Here is a 19,326-nt window from a genome sequence, read left to right on the forward strand (position 1 = left end):
CTTATTTGCCTCATCTCTGTCCCTGTTGCTTCGCATCACGTCAGAGCACCACGGACGCCTAAAAGGTTTGATTTGATCGTTTCTGTAAGATGAGTTGTGCAGATATACAATTATTCCTTATTGCTGGTAGTTCATTCAGTTTTATTTCTGTCAAACCACATCTTAGTCATCGTCTGATTCGGTTTTAGTATTATTTTGTGCAGAAATCAATCGCAAAAAATGAACATGGTTCATGGTTGGAACCCACAGCTGCCATAAACCCACTCAGTCAGTAAACGGCGGCGCTTTAGTAGCACCTTGTGGCTCTTATGGAAAAGTGCACAAAAATCAGCAAGTGTGTCAGCAGCATGGGATTGATTTTACCGGTGAAGCTACTGAACCAGTGTTGACTAACAAAAATCTCCCAGACCTGTGGATGTTGAGGTTTTATTGGTAGGTGGCCTCTAGATGAACTATCAGGACAAGATGCTGAAGACGTGAGCATGAATGGAAGGATGCTGAAGGCTGAGCAGTGAAACACAGGGTTTGACAGAAAAAATGTAGCTGCAACTAAGTAGATACAAAGCTACAGTGACGTCACAACTTCTCTAATTATTGATCAATATTACTTAATACACTACTTCATTACACAGTGGGCGACTAAATGCCGCCATCTTGAGGGAGATAGAAGTATTGCAGCATTGTCTCCATGCAGTAAATCTGGAAAAGTGCAAATCTACCGCGTCAATTACTTTAACCCACTTTTAACTTGGCTGTAAACAATAAATTATAAAAACATACATAATAAATATTAAATAAATAACTGTACAACAACTCTAATGTGTATTATTAAGTTACTTGGTGTTTTGTGTGAAGGGGCGATTAGAAGAGCACACAGGATTTTAATGGTGGTGACAGAACTACAATAATTGAATTAATGTGCATTATCCCTGTAAAAATATGATAAAGTAAACTGATTTATATTCCAAGGACGTAGCAGAGATTATAAAGGAAAATGGCTCTCTGCCAGAAGCAGAGTGCACATTAGTGCTGCCTTTCAAGGATGATGAACGGCTCAAGGCGCATTTCTGTAACAGGTGGCGTCATTTTCACGTCAGCGGGACTCTGCGTGTTTGTGTCCACTGCATGTCAGTCCGACTCCACCTGAGGTGACAGCAGGGAACTTTACAAACTTTGTTCATCCCTTCAATTTGTCTTGTAAAGCGTGAGCTGTCAGTGCCCTGGCTCTCATGTAAATATGATACAAATGAAAAGGAGAAGAAAATGAAGACTGTGAAGGCAATAAGATGTTTTTAAAAGCTCCCACACCCAAACAAATGATGTAGGAGGAGGCAATTCCAACAAATCTTCATCTGATCTGAGCTAATTCTCCATCATTTACCAAAACAGGGTAGAAATAATGTAAAAACAACAGAGCTCTAACATGGTTTGGACGTGAAATAGTAAAACTTCACACATTCTTATATTTTACACTGATGGAAACTAACACATTCCAAACTACTTAACAGAGATAGACTAACATTTTGTAACTCACTATACACAGTTCAACTAAAAACGTTCAGTCCTCAGATGCTCAGAATCAAATGTGTCTTGTTTATTTTCCATTAAACCTTGTGTAGACACGGGATTCTGTTTCTTCCTCCATCTTTTAATGAGCTTTGCTCAAGTCCTCAGAGACCGTGAGTTCACTTTTCTGTTGAAACAAATTATAACACTTAAACTATTCAAATGATAGAGGAAATGGGACCAATATTAAACTGTTCTCACCACAGAGCCGTCTTTGCTTAAAGACGTCAAGAATCGTATGTACTCCTCCCGCACCTGGAACAGAAGAATGAATGCTTTACTGCTGTGATGTTATCCAGATAACAAATTGAAGAGTATTTGCCTCAATTCACTTTAATGTTCAGTCCTATTTAACTTTATAATATTCACATTGCCTTAAAACCAATAGTTAAATGAGACGCAGCAGAAAAGAGGACTACCTCTTTATTAAGAAGACAGTGGATAATGTAGAGGAAAGTTCCCTGCTGGGAGTTCAGGATAATGAAGAGGACCTCAAAGAAAATGTTGGTCTGGTAGAGGCCCAGAACCCAGGTACAGCCCAGAATGACGAACTGGGCCAGGATCTTGAACATGATCAATCTGCAATCAATGATAATTACATTTTTTAATGATCACTGTTAGCTGCTACAATTTAGCAGCTTTGACAACTTTGAACAGTCAGGACACTCGTACCTGGTGTCCTTGGATTGAGAAACGTCACTTTTCATGTTGGCCAATGTGGGTCTAAGACTCCATAGAGTGGCACAGAACACCACCCAGTTCATCTTAATGAAAAAGAGCATTTAATGTTAAAGGCATAGGACACCAACTATTTGAAATAAAGCTACTAATATTATTGGACAATACACGTACTGCAAGAAGACCAATCACAGGTCCTGTTAAAGCCCAATTGAAATTCCTCTCGGTCATGAGCCAGCACCTGCCACAGAATCAAACCAATGAACATCTGGGCCCCGGAGCGCGACGGCATTCCTGTCTGTCATACTCACGCCTTAGCCGCCGTCGCGCCGTATCCGTCAGAATACACCAGCGCCGACACGCCCACGATCACCAGCGGAACCCCGTAGCCGACCGCGTACAGCAGGGGCCGGGGCAGCCCGTCGCGCTGAATCACCTGCACCTTGGTGAGCTTTCGGACGAGCAGGAAAAGCTGCAGCGCCTCCAGGAGCATCCACACAAAGCTGGCGATGACCAAGAAGTGAAGGAGCCCAGCCATGACCTTACAGGCCAGCTGTGGAGACACAACTCAAGTAAATTACCCTGAGCTTAGAGAGGTTTAATCTCATTTCTGTATCTTAAGAACCTTATCCTGCAGATAGTTACTATCCCACAGAATTAGAAGCTGAGACAAGGCCAGGTTGATACAGAGGTGGAGGCGGGCCGTGTTGTTAATCTTGGGGTTCCAGCTACACAGGAGGAAGGTGATGATGGCCAGAGTGAGGAAGAAGAGTCCAATGGTCACACACACGCGGTTCAGCCAGTCGATGAAAGGATTATCAGGCGGCGGCTGAGTAGACGGAGAAGATTCCTAGTGTAAGAGTGTAAAAGGATTGGAAGCTACTAGAAACACAGGAAATGGAAGATACCTCCCCGATCTGCATGATGAGGGCAAACGTGGACAGATGTGAACAGCTGCACACAGTGTAGGTCTCATTGGAGTAGGTAGGCCAGCAGCCCTCTGTCGCCCACTGCATTTTACCAGTTTGCCTCCCATCGTCCCAGTACACACAGGACACTGTCCCGTACTGTGGGATTTGCTGAAAATCCTACATAGACAAAAACAAGTGGATGAATAAATGAACACATTTTGATTTTTGGGGAGACTAAGGGATCGTCAGCTCATGCTGGACCTTATGCTGGAGGGTAAAGTTGACGAGCTGGGTGAGATGGGCGTTGTTAAGGGGCAGTAACAGTGCAGACACAACAGCCGAGAACATTTCAGGCTCTGTCTGGGATTTGAAGTACTGTTTGCTGAGGAGAGTGTCTATCCCATTCAGTGTCCAAAAACCAGCTCCTGCAAAACCTGGGGGTGTAAATGAACAAAGGAATCACAACATTACAGTGTTTCTGTTTTGTTAATAAAATTCTCATCCTCTTTATCAGTTCTCTTCATTCTTGCCGTCGTTGGCCCTGGATGTATCGTACAAGTTGATCTCCATGGAATTGTTTTGGGAGTAGAGGATGATTGTTTCCCCATACTTATATCCAGGCCCAATGGTCACCAAGCTCAAATCTTAAAAATAACCAAAGCAAGGTCAGTTGATGTGCAGAGGAAACTCATAGGTAGATGGTGTGGAGGATCTGAAAACACCTCGTACCCATGAATGGGGTCTGCAGATGCATCGTGGTGGAGGCGTACGGCAGGGAGACCATGGACGCCACCAAGCGCTCAGTGATGTTCAGAATTAAACCCCCAGTCTCTCCGTCTCCTTCACTGCTCACGTTAGCGGCTCCCACGTTCTGCAACAACAACAGCTCTAAATATACAGACATGCAAGACAGAATATGATCCGGACCTGGAAGGAGGCTGGTCAGTACCATACACGCAGCCACCATGCCGCCCACCGTCTGGAACGAGAAGAGAGGAAGACGTCAGCGCACATCTAATGACTAAACGCTGGAAACAAAGGTTCTGCCACATTAGTTCTGACCGCTGCTGGTACGACATTCACGTTGTTTTCAACATCTTGATCCAGTTGATCAAGGAAAGCCCTCTGTTTTGTCTTACCCTGCAGCAGATGGCCACATTTCGTTAAACTCCACTGTTCATGTGGCATTTCGGTTGAAGATGGATATTTAATGGTGAATAAAGTAGCTTACCTTTGGAGGCACAGTGTTCTGTACAAGTGTGTTAAGATCTATCAGTAGTTCAGAAAATGTTCTGCATTAATATCTTAAGGTTTACATAGATCTTCATCTCATAATTCATCAATTTCGTAGACTCGGCTTTGCTCACTTTTACAAACGGTGGTGCCCAAAACCCAGGCGACGCCGGTCGAAGGGTAGAACTGACTGGGACAGTAGCAGCAGAAGGTGCCGGGTTCGTTGTCGCACAAAGCTTGTGCACCACAGATACCAGGCTGCTGAGTGCACTCATCTATGTCTGTGGAGGAGAGCAGGGATGTGGTAATAATAGAGTCGTCTCTACTACGCTCTACCGGTGAAACTATATGCATCGTAGTGACCTTGGCAAACTGGCGTCGCATCAGGCACCACTTGGTAGCCTTGGTAGCAAACACACACGTAACTTCCCGGGTTGTTGTAGCACTGCCCACTTCCACAAATATTTTCAAGACACTCGTTAATATCTGTGGAGAACGCCTAATGTTAAACTGGAGAAATATGTGATGTCATTGCTGCAGACAGATTACGTCGCGTGACTGCAGGTACCTGTGCACGGGTTGGCGGGTGCAGGTGGTATCGTTGAATCGGCTACAATGAATCCAACCAGGCAGCTGCACAGGTAGGATCCAAGGGTGTTGGTGCAGTTTGAATAGGGCCCACACATTCCAGTCTGCAGGCACTCATCAGTATCTAAATCAAGACAAGATGAAGATGAAGAGCGCGCCCTGGGAGATGTAGCCCCGCCCACCGCCACAGGCATAAATATGACTGGGTACCTATGCACGGGTTGGCCGGTGAAGGTGGGCTGCCTGAATATGTTACAGTGAATCCAACCAGACAGGTGCAGCCGTATGATCCAATGGTGTTGGTGCAGTTTGAATAGGGCCCACAGATTCCTGGTGTCGTCTGGCACTCGTTAATGTCTGACACGGTGCATGTGACACGGTTAGCAGCATACGCATCAACAGTCAAGTAGAGCAGAGTAGAGAACTGACCTTGGCATTGAGGTATAAGGTCTGGGTTCAGGAAGTAGCCTTGGTAGCAGGCACATGAGTAACTTCCTGGGTTGTTAAGGCACGTCCCAGGTCCACAGGGATTCGGACTCTGGAGACATTCGTCGATGTCTATAAAGGACACAAACGATGAGGAAGCGAATGCACAGATGTGATGTCATCACGGCGATCATTAAAGCGCGGTACCCAAGCACAGGTTGTTCCACGCCACCGGTGCAGTCGGGTTCGTTGCAATGAATCCAACCAGGCAGGTGCAGGTGAAGGATCCAAGAGTGTTGGTGCAGTTGGCGTAGGGGCCACAGTTAATTGCTGTGTTCAGGCACTCGTCTATGTCTTTTATATCAAATGCAGAGAAACTAGAATGAGAAGCTCGTCCCCTCGTGTTCTCATTGATGGGAAGATGGAGGCATACCGACCTTGGCAAACAGTTGGTGCTGTAGTGTTGATTTGGTAACCTTGGTAGCAAGCGCACCGGTAACTTCCTGGGTTGTTGACACACTGCCCATTTTCACAGACAACCACCAGGCATTCATTGATATCTGTAGAGCACATGTGACAGCTTGTATTGTAATGGACAAATCAAATGAGATGCTGACAACTTAAAGCAGACGCGGCCCCTGTCCTCAGCGACCTGTGCATGGGTTGGTGCTCCCCGGCGGTGCGGACGAATTGGTGGCGATGTATCCGGTCTGACAGCTGCAGATGTACGATCCAATGGTGTTGGCACAAACGGAGGCGGGGCCACAGATCCCAGATACTTGGCACTCGTTAATGTCTGACACAGTATTTCACAACGAATATGAAGAAGGTTGATGCATGCAGTGGTATTACTGTAATTATTCCCAACAATCACGGCCAACAGTGTAATGATCAGTTCGGTATGAAGGTGAAATACAACATCATTACCGGAGCAACCATATGAAGACGAATCCGGCCAGTAACCGTAGGGAATTGCCATCCCAGGGACACACACGCAGCCTCCGTCAGCAGAGCACATGGCGTTGGGTCCACAAGAATCTGTCTGACAGTTATAGTGGTCTAGGTCGAGTAAACAACACAGGAGTCAGCAAAGGTTGGTCTTTGTTCATTAATTAGACTCTCATTAATTAGTGATTTCGTTTACAGACTCAGCTTAAAACTTAAAGCTTCTAGGATTAATTCGTAAATTCATATTTGAATAGAAACAAAATATAACAGATTTATTCTGTGTGGACATTTGAGGCTATTACCAGCGGTTAGTCTACAGTGTTGCCCTTTCTAATTTGACCTATTACTGTCTGACAGTGTAAAGTTTAAACCAGTCTTCGACCCTTGAATTGGACGTTGTACTCACAAGTTACATATCCAGCTGTGACGTAATAGTTCAAGGTGAAGGGCTGATAGATGTAGAATCCTCCTGGACACATGACCACGTTTATACTTGCAGATAAATCTTGACAATTCGTATAGATACCATACGCAGTGCCAGTGGTCGGCGTGGCAGAATCGCTGGTCGGATACACAAACGGGACGTAAAGGGGGCTCACTGTGCCGCCGTAGTAGGGCGGAATACAGGCTGCGATGATCCTGTCTCCTCCGATCCCCGTGAAGCGCCACCACTGGTTCCGGAGATTCCAGTCGTCGTTGGCCTGGATCGTGGTTACAAAGTTTTTGTTGCGCCACGGTTGAGTTAGGTTGGTGTATCCATCACAAGAGCCTGCGTGTGGGCAGAGCTGGAGTTAGTAGGCAATAATAGACAATAATGAAATAAAATCATTTAAGGCTTCAAGCTTGGAGAACATAATCCATACCAGGTGGATAACTGGCAGTTTGAGGAAGTATGAGGAAGCCTGAGGAAGCAGAGAAAGAGCAAACGGAGTGAAAACATGACATTAGACAAAACAGACTGATTTTCAGTAGAACCTTGTCTTAAAGCACATTTTAAAAGGTCAACTACACATGGGTTTGCTGTGAACTACCTGCTACCAACTAATTAATTTTGTGAAAAGTTAACTTCACACACCGAGAAGAAGTGATGAGACACCGAAGTTCATGGCGACAGGTCCAGTGTCACTGCTGATCGGCCCTGAGCATCCACCATCTGCACTGCGGCGCCCGAAAACTGTCGCAAAAGCTTTGATGTGTGCAAACACAACAATGCAAATCCGCTTCAAGGGGAGATGCAGAAGCAGAGCACCTCTGCTGCAGATGTGTGCGAGAACCTGTGACGCCAAGATCTAGTAAACCAGCGTTTATTCATCATTCATCAACGAGCAAACAGGATTTAATTTTAGTTTATGTTGGTCATAGAAGTCAAATAATAATTAGTTTGTTGGTTAGTTAGAGTTCTTGTGTCATGTATTTTATTTTTCTTTAATTTAAACATTTCCATTTGACAGCATGGAGCTTTTATATTCAACTTAATAAAGTGTTTATCAGTTTTACAAAAATAATTAAGAGAAAGGAGGAAGAACAAGGCAAATGTTTCCTCATGTTCAACCAATATTCCGTCCTGACTGGGTTTAAAGATTTGCACAGCATCCAAAAACTGTTTGAAAAGGTTTGGTGTGCATGCAAAAAAACAATGCAAATCTAGTCCCAGAAAAGTCGAGAGCTTCTCTACTGCACAAGTGAATCAGGTACAGTACCACAACGAGAACCCTATTTTAAATATGGAGACAAAACCTTCTGTACGAAGAGGTAAATTAAGTGACTTATTATGACTGTAATTTTAGTCTAACACTGATGAAGGGTGGTCTGCTTTTGACCTAATTGGCCTCGTACCTGCAGGCCCTGCACATAGAACCAACAGACACATGGAGTATGTCTGTGGCTGATTCAGCCAGATGAAGCTGATGCCATAACGTGATTGGATCTGTTATAATGTCAGCGGTCTAAACCATTCACAACAACGTATTATGAACAATTGAGAACAAGTTTAATTCAGCAAAGCCAGTTTCAGCTCCATTTCCGACGTCCTGTCATAAATATCTTCCATCATGTTCATGCATAAATACAATATCATCGATCCAACAGCTTCACTAGATGATACAGTGCCGAGCTAACATTACAATAAACATCTCACGATAACAAAAGAAGCAAAACACACACACACAACATACAAATGAGTTCACAAAATACTGTGTATGTCATGCAAGAACTGTCATAAAGGAAAAATAAAGTTAATTCAGCTATAGACACAAACTGTATGGAAGCTAGTAGACGTAGACGACGAAGCCAAAAGCTTTCTGTGTAATTTCCATCCTTCAAAACTAAATGACACATTAAATAACAGCCACAATCTGAAGGAACAGATTCACATTTAATGTCATTTAATGTCAAAGAATGTAAATCACACCACATCTAAGCACACTGAGCGTTCGTCTCTGTGTTTCCACGCTCAGTTCGTCCTCACTGGACTTTCCGCTCCTCAGCTTTGTCCAAGTCCTCAGAGACCGACGGCACATCTTTCTGAAAAGGTCAAACAACGTTACACAAATAAGAGCATGAGCTGTTGTTGTTTTCCTATTTAAACTTACCACAGATCCGCCTTCGCTAGACTTGAAGGAGCAGGTCAGCCATTTTATGTACTCCTCTCTAACCTGGAAAACACAAAGACACAGGATGTGTTCAGGTGACAGGCTGAAGCTACGGACAGGCAGCTGCTGATGGATGCTGGCGTGTTCGATGGTGTGACCTCCTTGTTGAGCAGACAGTGGACGACGTAGAGGAAGGTTCCCTGCTGGGAATTGAGAACAATGAAGACGACCTTAAAGAAAAGGTTTGACTGATAAAAGCCCAGAATCCAGGTACAGCCCAGAATCACAAACTGGGCCAGGATCTTGAACAGAATCAATCTGCGGACAAAAGGAATCACGTAAAAAGCCTGATCGTTGCATTTTCATTTCGTAACACATTCGTCCCTTTGCACTAACGTCTGACCTTGTGTCTTTGGACTGAGAGACGTCACTTTTCATGCTGGCCAACGTGGGCCTCAGACTCCATAAAGTGGAACCGAACAAGACGCAGTTCATCTAAAAGCAGAAACACACTTTGAGTGTGGAGGCTCCTGGTTTGTCCCTCAGCGCAGCTGCTGAACAGACTCACTCCTAGGACGGCGATCACCGGCCCAGTCACGGCCCAGTTGAAGTTGCGGTTGGTTGTCAGCCAGCACCTGGAATTCAGGTGTATAGAACGCACCATGAGCTGGTGTAAGCTAATCTGAAGTATGAGGACAGAATGAGTGAATTAGGACGTTACTGTTCATGCTACTCACGCTTTAGCCGCCGTCGCGCCGTATCCGTCAGAATACACCAGCGCCGACACGCCCACGACCACAAACGGAACCCCGTAGCCGACCATGTACAGCAGGGGCCGGGGCAGCCCGTCGCGCTGAATCACCTGCACCTTGGAGAGGCGTCGGACCAAGAGGTAAAGCTGCAGCGCCTCCAGCAGCATCCACACAAAGCTGGCGGTGATCAAGAAGTGAAGGAGCCCGGCCAGGACCTTACAGGCCAGCTGTGGAGACAAGAAGGCTCAGCGTCAAGGCAGGCCCGGCCCGGCCCGGCCCGGCCCAGCCCGGCCCGGCCCAGAACCTGCGCTGGGGCCCGGAGAGGTCACTGTACCGGCTGGTCCACGTATTTGCTGTCCCACAGCATCAGCAGCTGATACGAGGCCGTTGTGATGCAGAGGTGGAGGCGGGCCGTGTTGTTGATCTTCGGGTTCCAGCTGCACAGGAGGAAGGTGAGAATAGAGAGCCCGAAAAAGAAGAGCCCAACGATCACGCACATCTGGTTCAGCAGGTCCAAGAAGTTATCCGCCGGCTGAGGCTGAAAAGTCACGACACGCAGCAGAGACAAGCGCACGCCGATCAAGCTAGCACTCAGTGTGGCGCCACCGGGCTCGTCCACCATACTGCGTTTACCTCTGCTATCTGCAGGATGAGGGCGAAGGTGGAGAGGTGAGAGCAGCTGCACACGGTGTAGTTGTCGTTGGTGAATGAAACCCAGCACCCATCCACCGACCACGCCATGGCGTTGTCGCTCGGATCCGTCTCCGTGTTGTCCTTCCAGTAGACGCAGGTCACCATCCCGTCACCGTCCGTTTGTGTCTGAGGGGAGAGGAGACACGGAGACTATTCCATCTGTCACCACTCCGCAGACGGTGCCAGTCTGAATGCGGCACCTTCTTATGCTGGATGGTGAAGTTGACAGGCTCCGTCAGGTTGGTGTTGTTCACCGAGGGCAACACTGCGGTGATGATGTCCGAGTACATCTCCGTGATGTTTTCTGTTACAAAGTACTGGTGGCTGAGGAGAGACTCCATCCCTGTCAGAGTCATGAAGGCGACTGATGCAGAACCTGGTGAAAGTAATGGACTTAAACGCCTCCTCACACGCACACAGCAGCTTTATTGGTTGTGTGTTGTGTGCCTTTTCTAACCGTTGTTGTTCTTGGCCAGGCTTTTCATGTTGATCTCCATGATGTTGTCATTAGCCGTGAGATTATTTCCGTAGTCATTGTGGCTTCCGGGTTTGATTGTCCTGAGACTTAATTCTAGCACACAAGTTGAAGTTAGCGCGTCTTCACTTTCTCCCCGGCCCCTAGACATTCAACACGAACCCGCGGACGCATATCTTACCCACTGTTGAACACGACACAGTTGTCTTGGTTTGGTTCTGACCCGGTTGCAGCATCATAGACACCAAACGGCCCGCGAGGCCCAGGATCTGGCTGCCCGTCTGCCCGTCTCCTGCACTACTCACATCGGATGATGTGGCATATGGTCCAACACCTACCGCCGACTGTAGCAGTGATGGTGTTTGGGGTGAATACAACAATTGACGTGGCCGATGATCGAACCCTCCAGTAAACATCCAGAAAAACATACTGAAACATACTCACCAGAGACGCTGACAAGCTGTTCACAACTGTCTGCAGAGAAGAACAAGAAAGAAATAAGGAAAAAGGTCAGTGCATTTAGAAGCAGCCACCACCTTCAAACGCATGAACTCACCGCTCCTGGTAACTGGATGTTTGAGTTGTTTATCAGCTGTCCCTCCATGTTGCCAAGAAAGACGCTCTGTTTGGTTTCTCCCTAGATAAACACACAAAACCTCAACTTGGATGTAATGCAATCACATCTACTCATATCACACGCTGATAAAATGTCAGCTTACTTGTGGGGGGGTTATATCATCTAGAACACTCCGAAGATCTGTTAAAATAGTGTAGAGAATGACAGGGTCAGCATGAGCAGCTCAGAATCCACTGTGACCTTTTGGACCCAAAGCCTACTTTGACAATAGGTGACTCCCACAGTCCACAGGATTCCAGTGGAAGGATAGTATCCGCCGGGACAGGAGCAGTAGTAGGTCCCCGGTACGTTGGTGCATATGGTGTTCAGACCACAAATCCCTGGTGTCTCAGTGCACTCGTCTATATCTGTGGTGAGAGAATGAAGGCAGGACTCTGGTGAGAAAAAGGTGATGTTCAAATAACGGGTTACCATGGCAACAGCACACACCTTTACAGGGATTGTTAGCGCTGGATATGACGTCTGGTACCCAGACCCGGTAGCCGTGATCGCAGGTACAGTTGTAAGATCCAATATAATTTGTGCAGTTGGAGTTGGGACCACAAATGTCATTGTACTGGACACATTCAATAATATCTACACAAACACACACAAGTAATCATTACCCCACATTGTTTTGTGTAACTGAAATTCAGTTTTCATGTAAAGAAAATAAAATGCGCTCATACCAATGCAGACGTTGCTCAGGCCGGGCGCCAGGGCCGCTGTGGTTGGCTCGAACCCCGACAGACACAAACAGTAGAAGGATCCAGCAGTGTTGGTGCAGGCAGAGTAAGGTCCACAGATGGTGGCGTTGAGACACTCATCGATGTCTGCGAGACAGAGGGTTAAAGCAGCAAAAAAAACCATCAGGACTTAGAGATAAACACGTGGACCTGTGCTGTCATCGTAATGAGGGTCCAGTAACGCGGGTTCTGTTAATCTCCAATGAGAGAAACCAGCTGTTTAAGCTTCTATTCGCGTTCCGCTCAGCAGTTCATTTAGAAAACGTGAAACAAAAGGTCAGGCTGCTAACAAACCTTGACAGGCCGGCACTGCGCTGTGTGAAAAGTAGTAGCCGACGTCGCAGTTACACAGAAAGCTTCCTATGGTGTTGGTACAAGTCCCCGGACCACAAATGCTTGCGAGACACTCGTCAACATCTAAAAGTCAAAGTGAAAATTCTGCATTAGGTCAAATTTAATATGGTCATCGCAGCTCAAAGATGCTTTGATTGGAGATTGTACCTATACAGGCGTTGCTCGGTCCAGATGGTAATTTTGGGTTAGTTGCAATAAATCCAGTCTGACAACTGCAGGTGTATGATCCAATGGTGTTGACGCAGTTTTCGTAAGTACCGCAGATACCAGGAGTCGTCACACACTCATCTATGTCTGCAGAGACATGTTACACTACGTGATAACAAAATGCATTGTGAACCACATTGCAAAGGTTAAATTGAAGCCAAACACACACGCACCAGTGCAACCATATGACTGTGGCGTGGGAAGTGCCTTTTGGGGCATTTGATATCCAGCAACGCAAGCACAGCCTCCACTGGTGTCACACTGAGCAAGAGGTCCACAGGAGTTAGGGCCACAATGAAGGTGATCTACACAAAGACAACACACAGATGGTCATTATGGTGCTCTGAACTGTGTAAAGCAAATGATGAGTGTTGTCTCCTCACACGTCACGTAACCCATATTGGTATATGGGTGATTTGATGCGTTGTATATGTAGAATGATCCTGGACAGAGAATCACGTTCATTTTGATACTATAATAATTACAGGCTCCAACATCCCCATACGCCGTTCCAGTCACGGTTTGATTCTCGACGGTTGGATACGTAAGCGGGACGTGGATGGCGTACTGGGCGCCGCCGACGGGGCCCGTGTAGCAGGTTGGGACAACCGTGTCCCCTCCGATCCCTGAGAAGCGCAACCAGTTCCCGACGAGGCCGCCGTCGTTCTTCGGGTACCCGGGGAAGGAGGACGATCGAAATAAAAAGTTGCGCCATGGTTCATCTATGTTTGTGTATCCATCACAGGAGCCTGCGTGCAACGATATCAGCGATTACTGCATGAATACGCAAGAGACTTCAATTACAGCCAGGATCTGTATGTATGTAACCGTACCGGGAGGAAAATCACAGAGTCCACAGAAGAAGAGTGAACCTACAAACACCAGGAAAATTGGTGAATAAATGTTTGTAATTACCATACAATTGTTTTCTGGCTTCTAGTGATGTAACAATTCATTTTTATGTTCAGTCAGTTATATGAAACAGAAATTAACTCACCAAGAAGCAGTAGAAACCCACAGCAGGTCATCGTGACAGGTCCCACTCTGTGAAATATGACTCATGACGCTCTGTGCTACCTACTGTATATGTACATATTTCAGATTTGCACAACATGCGAAAACTGTTTTTACAACGTTTGGCATCAATGCAAACATGAATGCAAATTCATTTATTTGAAATAGAAAAACTTGAAGTGTAATGCAGTTTCTGGAGGAGTTCCAAGAACATGAAGTAGTAGTTTCGGTGAAATGTACACGAGTAGAAGCGATTGAGTTTTACAAAATTAAAATGTGTATAACCACATTGATAAAACATTCATGAAATAAAAGTCAATAATTTTTACTTTATTTGCTGAATAATTAGTTGGCTTATGGATTTGTTCATGTACTATGAATTTAAAGCGATTAAGTAATACAACATACAAAAGTCAATGGTTCCCATTACCCTGCTCTTAATGTGTCTGTTCAATTCGTCTGATCAAAGAATCACACACAATCAATTGTGTTTATCGTGAATCGAAGCAGTGAATCACCTGGTTTCTGTGTGAGAACAGGGTGTATGTCAATTTGTCTTGTAAAACCATAGTGTTCTTGGCAGAGTTTCTGAGGTAGCATCTTATGGAAATGACTTACAAATCCACCGACTTACAAAAACAGATCTAACACCCATGTCTCACAAGACGAGTCTATCTATTATTCAGTTATACAAGACCTATTGTAGAATTTCATAGACCTTCTTTAAGTTAAAATTAGTATCGTTCTAAGCTTGATGAGACTTCTCTACTTACATAAACAATTTAAATGTGTACTCATTTGATACAAAGATAATGGTGTATGTATCTCATTGTATTTACTTAGTTTTTTATTCACATTTTGGAGCCGCTTTTATTTTCTGTTGGTTGATGCTATACATTCACTACTGTAATTTAGTTTGTGCACGTTATCCCCGGCTGCGTAATAAACATGATATACTGTAACACTTCCGGTATGCACTTCAAAATAAAACCATTTAATTTAAAATCCTTTAATTTAATTAGAAACAGAGTATAAGAAAAACAGTCTATAACCTATGTATTACCTATAATATTTATATGAAATGACAATGCTCATTGGTTAGTGTTCACAATTATAATATTTTCTCTAGGCAGAATACGCCTTTAAAGGACCAGTACAACGAGACAGAAGAGGCCTTCTAGGAACCAATTTTTCTAATCTACGTTTCCAGTCGACTTTATAAACTAACGGGCAGAACTCTGGAAGTGCGCGCACCGGTAAACCAGTGAGCATATTTTTTGTTTAATCTACACTTCTTTGCATAAATATTTTTAGATGCGTGTGTATATGCATGAGCAGTTTACATTTACGTGTCCCTTCATTTAGTGGAAGGTTGATTGGTCGCAGCTACAACAGCTTGTAGCTAGCGACTGGAAATCTTAGCACCAGAAGCTAGTTTACGGGTAACGACACAATAGCGTTAATGCTGCGTTCGCTTTTACTTGAACTGTAATTAACGCTGAGGAACTTTGTGCTCCTCTTTGATCAGAAGACCTCAGTAAAACGCTACAACACAACTACTAAAAATGATAGAACATAATCAGTTTTAATAAAACCAGTGCTTGGTATTTTAGCAAAAAGTAGAACGCACACACACATTATAAACAACTTGATGAATATCCCCATACTTTACGGACAGTGTAGATGAAACAACATTTAGGCTAGTTTGCTTTAATGTTACCCTATTTTATCAAATACTAACGTGATATTTCTTTTTAATGGCTTAGTCGTCCATCCTGAAGCACTTTTTGTGGTGAATATTGCAGCGGTGCAACAACGATGACGTCCTTGGTAAGTTTAGAGACTTGGCACTGTCTGATCTTGCATTCTCAATTTATAGATAGATGTGTAAATTCTGCGTCTGTCTGTTTTCCAGGGGAGCAGCAGTTCCTCAACTACGGAGTACACTGTGCGTGTCCCCAAGTGAGTAAACAGAGAACTGTCTAAGGCTTATTTTATTTGTGCTTTACAGTCACTGCCAGTAAGGCATTCATGTACCGGATACAATGTGTTCAGTAAGATCTATGACATATTTATAATATAGGTATTTATCCACGTGTAAATTATTATAATCAGCTGTTCTCTTAACTGCTAATTTTTAGTAATCCTGTTTTGTTTTCACTTCAGAAACACCACCAAGCGTTACAACATCATGGCTTTCAATTCGGGTGACAGAGTCAACTGTTCCACATGGACACAGGTGAGTTACTTGTCAGTTTTTCTGTGAAATCAGTAGCTTGAGCTGCACTTGCCACGGCATAATTGTCAATCAGTAATCAGAGCAAGATGACAAGCAGCTTTATTTATGAATGTGATTTAAAGAAACTGGATAACAAAATAAAATAATCTTTATATTTGCAGCTTTATCATTTAGTTATGTTTGTCACATCTCTCTCCCCCTCAACATTCAGGCTCGTATGGAAAGAGACATGAGTGCCCGACGAATATATGGAGAGGAAGAGACAACAGACGGTGGAGCAGGTAGCGAGTTTGGCAAAAAGCAGCGAGAGGAAGCACGGCGGAAGAAGTATGGCATTGTGACACGTGAGTTCAAAGTGGAGGACCAGCCCTGGATTCTCAAGGTTAATGGGAAGGCTGGTAAGAGGTAAGGAAGAGAGTGTGGAAAGTCTTTGCATTGCATCCATTTTTGTAGTTTTGCAGGAAATTGCGAATTTCTTTTTGTAATTGTAATTGTAAATTGTGAGCTTTTTGGTACTTGAATCTGTGCTTTGTAGTTTTTAAACTTGTTCTATCTCTTTCTTTTTATATTTTTGTTAGATTCAAAGGTATAAAGAAAGGCGGTGTTACAGAAAACGCATCCTACTACATCTTTACCCAGTGTCCTGATGGAGCATTTGAGGCCTTCCCTGTATACAACTGGTACAACTTTACACCGCAGGCCAAGCACCGAACTCTTACTGCTGAAGAAGCGGAGGAGGAGTGGGGCAGGTGAGAAAAGAGAGGATCAATGGGATGGATAGGAAATCAAGGATGTATCAATAAGTAAATGCCCAATGTTAATTTTTACAGAAGGAACAAGGTGGTGAATCACTTCAGCATCATGCTTCAGAGACGTCTGCGGGAGCAAGAGCGTGGAGACGAAGATGAAGATGAGACAGAGAAATCTGGGAAAAAGAAAAAGAAGGGAGGTGGAAGAGGGGGTGACCTGCGCATTCATGACCTAGAGGACGACCTGGAGATGAGCAGTGAGGACAGTGACGGCAGTATGGGTGAAGGTAATGACAAAGAATCAGTAAAGGACTGAAGAAATTAGGTTGTAGTACTAGTCAGTGTTGATCTGTGCTAATATAGTTACTCACACTTTTAAATCTTTTTTACCCACATCATCACAGATGGAGAAAGCAAAACAAAGACAAAAAAAGATACAAACAAAGGTAAAGGAAAGAAGAAAAAGCGAAAGAGCAATGAACATGAAGCCTTGGAAGACAGTGATGATGGTGACTATGAGGGTCTAGAAGTGGATTACATGTCAGATGAAAGCAGGTCAGTTTCATTGCATGTGGCTTTTAAAGATTCCCTTTTTGTGGACTCTAACTCTAATTTGTCTTTTTAAATGTAGCTCAGATGAAGAGCCAGAAAAGGGAAAGCCCAGCAAAGGAGAGGACCTCCCTAAAGGTAATTAACCAGTACAGGTCTATCTCTATTAGAACTATTGGGACAAACAAGCATGGTTTTATGCATATATATAATGTATATTTTCTTGAGGTTGTTTTATTTCCATGCTTTTGCTTTTTTAAAGGAATTGATGAGGCATCGGAAAGTGAGGAAGAGAGTGAGGAAGAGAAACCAAATGACGAGGAAACAAAAGCGGAGGAAGAGGAGGAGGAGGAAGGAAAGAAAACTCCTGTCCAAACAGAAAAGAAGAAGAAAAAAGGTGAAGTCTTTGTAGATGACAAATCTGAGCAAGCAGATGCCTGCAAGAAATAAACGTTAGTGCCAGTTTTACAGCTTTGTGTTTGAGTTGTACGGATTCATGTTTCAGACAGCAGCGGTGAATCGGAGAGCTCAGATGACAGCGACATCGAGGGAGAGACGGCCTCTGCTTTGTTCATGGTGATTGGTGTGCGTGTGGCAGAGTGAATGGATAGTTGTGTATTTTATAGGCTGTGTATGCATTTTATCGGGCCCTTGTTTTTAGCAGCAAGGAGTTGACTGGTGTTGTCACATCATCAATATGTTATAAGCCAATAATTACGTGACAACACTAGTAAAAGAAGGCAGAGCTGAGTTTTAGTAGGATGCTCTGGTTAGTTGTGACTATTTTTTACATTTAAGTAAGTTTTCTTTCCCTTTTTGTCTAATCAAACCTCCCTCACTCTCCCGACTTTTCAGAAGAAGCGCACGCCTCCGAAACGACCAGGTGGTCGTGGTTCTGCAGGCAGCTCTAGGACGGGCAGCCGCCCTGGGACACCCTCCATAGACGCTGCCTCCACTTCTAATACCCTTCGTGCGGCTGCCAGCAAGCTTGAGCAAGGTGTGTGCTTTACAAATTCATTCATTAAAGTAAACACAAGATAGATGTTTTCATGTACTAAGAGGTAGTTTCCGAAAACCCGTGTTTCATTACAACTACATCTCCCTTTCCCACAGGTAAGAGGCCGATTCAGGGCCCTGCCACTGACTCTCCAGCTGCTAAAAAGCTAAAGATGGAGCCCAGCAGTCAGAGCCCTGTTGCTTCTGGGAAAAGCACGCCTCAACCTCCATCTGGAAAATCCACACCCAGCTCCAGGTATTTTGTGGCCAGATAACAAAACTGAATTTAAAATTCAAAGGGGTTGTGAACAGAGTGAGAGCTGATCTTTTCTTTCCCACAGTGATGTGCAGTTAACAGAGGAAGCAGTACGGCGGTACCTGATCCGTAAACCAATGACTACTAAGGACTTGCTAAAGAAGTTCCAGACCAAGCGCACAGGTCTGAGTAGTGAGCAGACAGTCAATGTGCTGGCCCAGATCCTCAAGCGTCTTAACCCAGAGCGCAAGAATGTGAATGATAAAATGCATTTCTACCTCACTGAATAACTGGGGATGATGGGGCGAGGGTTGCTTTCAGAAATTGCGTGTGTTTTTAATACGAGAGATGCCATGCTGCATGTGTCTCATAACTTGGGCTCAGAGGTTACAACTGACAGCACTTTGCCAAACATATTCAATTTATTTTTCAAATTCAAATTTCAAAATGTAAAATAACCTTAATCGATTCAGCTCAGTGTGTCAACAGTTTAACTTGCAATTTAATGAATGGCAAAATGTCTTTGTTTTTGGAGAGAATCTTTTCTAATAAAATTCTAAATGTTTGTTTTCTTTTCTTTCCTTGTACCTCATCACTCGGATTTTCTACTCTCGTTAATTTTGAGAGTCACATTGAGAATTTATTTCCTGTACAATAGAATTTGTTTGTGCTTTGGTTGGAAAGATAAGAACACTGTGGGGCTGTTTTAAGTCCTAAGACCTGACTCTGTCGCCTGGTT

At 44.3% G+C, this 19,326-nt stretch overlaps 3 protein-coding genes across 4 annotated transcripts; 1 reads left to right on the forward strand and 2 right to left on the reverse strand.

The window, feature by feature from the left end:
• Window positions 1-128: 128 nt before the first annotated feature.
• LOC114860892 (adhesion G protein-coupled receptor E2-like) lies at window positions 129-7,510 on the reverse strand. Its single transcript, XM_055511008.1, has 25 exons — window positions 7,426-7,510; window positions 7,214-7,252; window positions 6,757-7,119; window positions 6,330-6,461; window positions 6,055-6,198; window positions 5,840-5,962; window positions 5,610-5,756; window positions 5,406-5,534; window positions 5,187-5,333; window positions 4,957-5,100; window positions 4,752-4,874; window positions 4,523-4,669; window positions 4,387-4,424; window positions 4,218-4,295; window positions 3,885-4,134; window positions 3,668-3,799; window positions 3,417-3,607; window positions 3,153-3,332; window positions 2,870-3,073; window positions 2,556-2,797; window positions 2,419-2,485; window positions 2,239-2,330; window positions 1,986-2,145; window positions 1,768-1,821; window positions 129-1,693 (listed from the first exon to the last, which is right to left on the reverse strand). The coding sequence occupies exons 1-25, from the start codon at window positions 7,454-7,456 to the stop codon at window positions 1,649-1,651; spliced, it is 3,402 nt and encodes a 1,133-aa protein (XP_055366983.1). The 5' UTR covers window positions 7,457-7,510; the 3' UTR covers window positions 129-1,648.
• A 13-nt stretch (window positions 7,511-7,523) lies between these two features.
• LOC114861140 (adhesion G protein-coupled receptor E2-like) lies at window positions 7,524-14,922 on the reverse strand. The gene is made up of 22 exons (XM_041071899.2): window positions 13,618-14,922; window positions 13,168-13,533; window positions 12,958-13,089; window positions 12,725-12,871; window positions 12,518-12,640; window positions 12,167-12,310; window positions 11,928-12,074; window positions 11,699-11,845; window positions 11,581-11,618; window positions 11,418-11,498; window positions 11,306-11,335; window positions 11,043-11,205; window positions 10,844-10,957; window positions 10,587-10,762; window positions 10,327-10,512; window positions 10,028-10,231; window positions 9,679-9,920; window positions 9,510-9,576; window positions 9,345-9,436; window positions 9,100-9,259; window positions 8,942-9,004; window positions 7,524-8,873 (listed from the first exon to the last, which is right to left on the reverse strand). Exons 1-22 carry the CDS (start codon window positions 13,700-13,702, stop codon window positions 8,814-8,816), a joined length of 2,967 nt encoding a protein of 988 aa, XP_040927833.1. The 5' UTR covers window positions 13,703-14,922; the 3' UTR covers window positions 7,524-8,813.
• Window positions 14,923-14,958: 36 nt separating this feature from the next.
• On the forward strand, window positions 14,959-19,152 carry gtf2f1 (general transcription factor IIF, polypeptide 1). Of its 2 annotated transcripts, none has more exons than XM_029158272.2 (14): window positions 14,959-15,062; window positions 15,565-15,628; window positions 15,714-15,760; window positions 15,965-16,037; window positions 16,249-16,442; window positions 16,616-16,786; window positions 16,868-17,073; window positions 17,191-17,341; window positions 17,418-17,473; window positions 17,598-17,732; window positions 17,841-17,911; window positions 18,191-18,332; window positions 18,449-18,587; window positions 18,673-19,152. In XM_029158272.2, the coding sequence occupies exons 2-14, from the start codon at window positions 15,617-15,619 to the stop codon at window positions 18,875-18,877; spliced, it is 1,602 nt and encodes a 533-aa protein (XP_029014105.1). In that variant the 5' UTR covers window positions 14,959-15,062; window positions 15,565-15,616; the 3' UTR covers window positions 18,878-19,152. The 2 variants fall into 2 exon arrangements, with proteins under 2 accessions (XP_029014105.1, XP_029014106.1); XM_029158273.3 differs by having other exon boundaries at window positions 14,988-15,054.
• The last annotated feature ends 174 nt before the right edge of the window (window positions 19,153-19,326 follow it).

The sequence above is a fragment of the Betta splendens genome, chromosome 8, assembly GCF_900634795.4.
Source record: "Betta splendens chromosome 8, fBetSpl5.4, whole genome shotgun sequence".
Taxonomy (NCBI): domain Eukaryota; kingdom Metazoa; phylum Chordata; class Actinopteri; order Anabantiformes; family Osphronemidae; genus Betta; species Betta splendens.

What these genes read in the sequence shown, in the direction of transcription:
- LOC114860892 (XM_055511008.1), bottom strand. Translation starts at nt 7,456, where the DNA reads ATGAACTTCGGTGTCTCATCACTTCTTCTCG. An exon ending in CCTTATACCTCAATGCCAAG is followed by an intron (nt 5,334 to 5,405) that starts GTCAGTTCTCTA and finishes GCACCGTGTCAG; the next exon opens with ACATTAACGAGTGCCAGACG. An exon ending in AGAACACTGTGCCTCCAAAG is followed by an intron (nt 4,296 to 4,386) that starts GTAAGCTACTTT and finishes CATCTGCTGCAG; the next exon opens with GGTAAGACAAAACAGAGGGC.
- LOC114861140 (XM_041071899.2), bottom strand. Translation starts at nt 13,702, where the DNA reads ATGGTAATTACAAACATTTATTCACCAATTTTCCTGGTGTTTGTAGGT. An exon ending in ACTCTGTGATTTTCCTCCCG is followed by an intron (nt 13,534 to 13,617) that starts GTACGGTTACAT and finishes CGTTGCACGCAG; the next exon opens with GCTCCTGTGATGGATACACA. An exon ending in ACAGTCATATGGTTGCACTG is followed by an intron (nt 12,872 to 12,957) that starts GTGCGTGTGTGT and finishes ATGTCTCTGCAG; the next exon opens with ACATAGATGAGTGTGTGACG.
- gtf2f1 (XM_029158272.2), top strand. An exon ending in AATGGGAAGGCTGGTAAGAG is followed by an intron (nt 16,443 to 16,615) that starts GTAAGGAAGAGA and finishes TATTTTTGTTAG; the next exon opens with ATTCAAAGGTATAAAGAAAG. An exon ending in TGACGGCAGTATGGGTGAAG is followed by an intron (nt 17,074 to 17,190) that starts GTAATGACAAAG and finishes ACATCATCACAG; the next exon opens with ATGGAGAAAGCAAAACAAAG.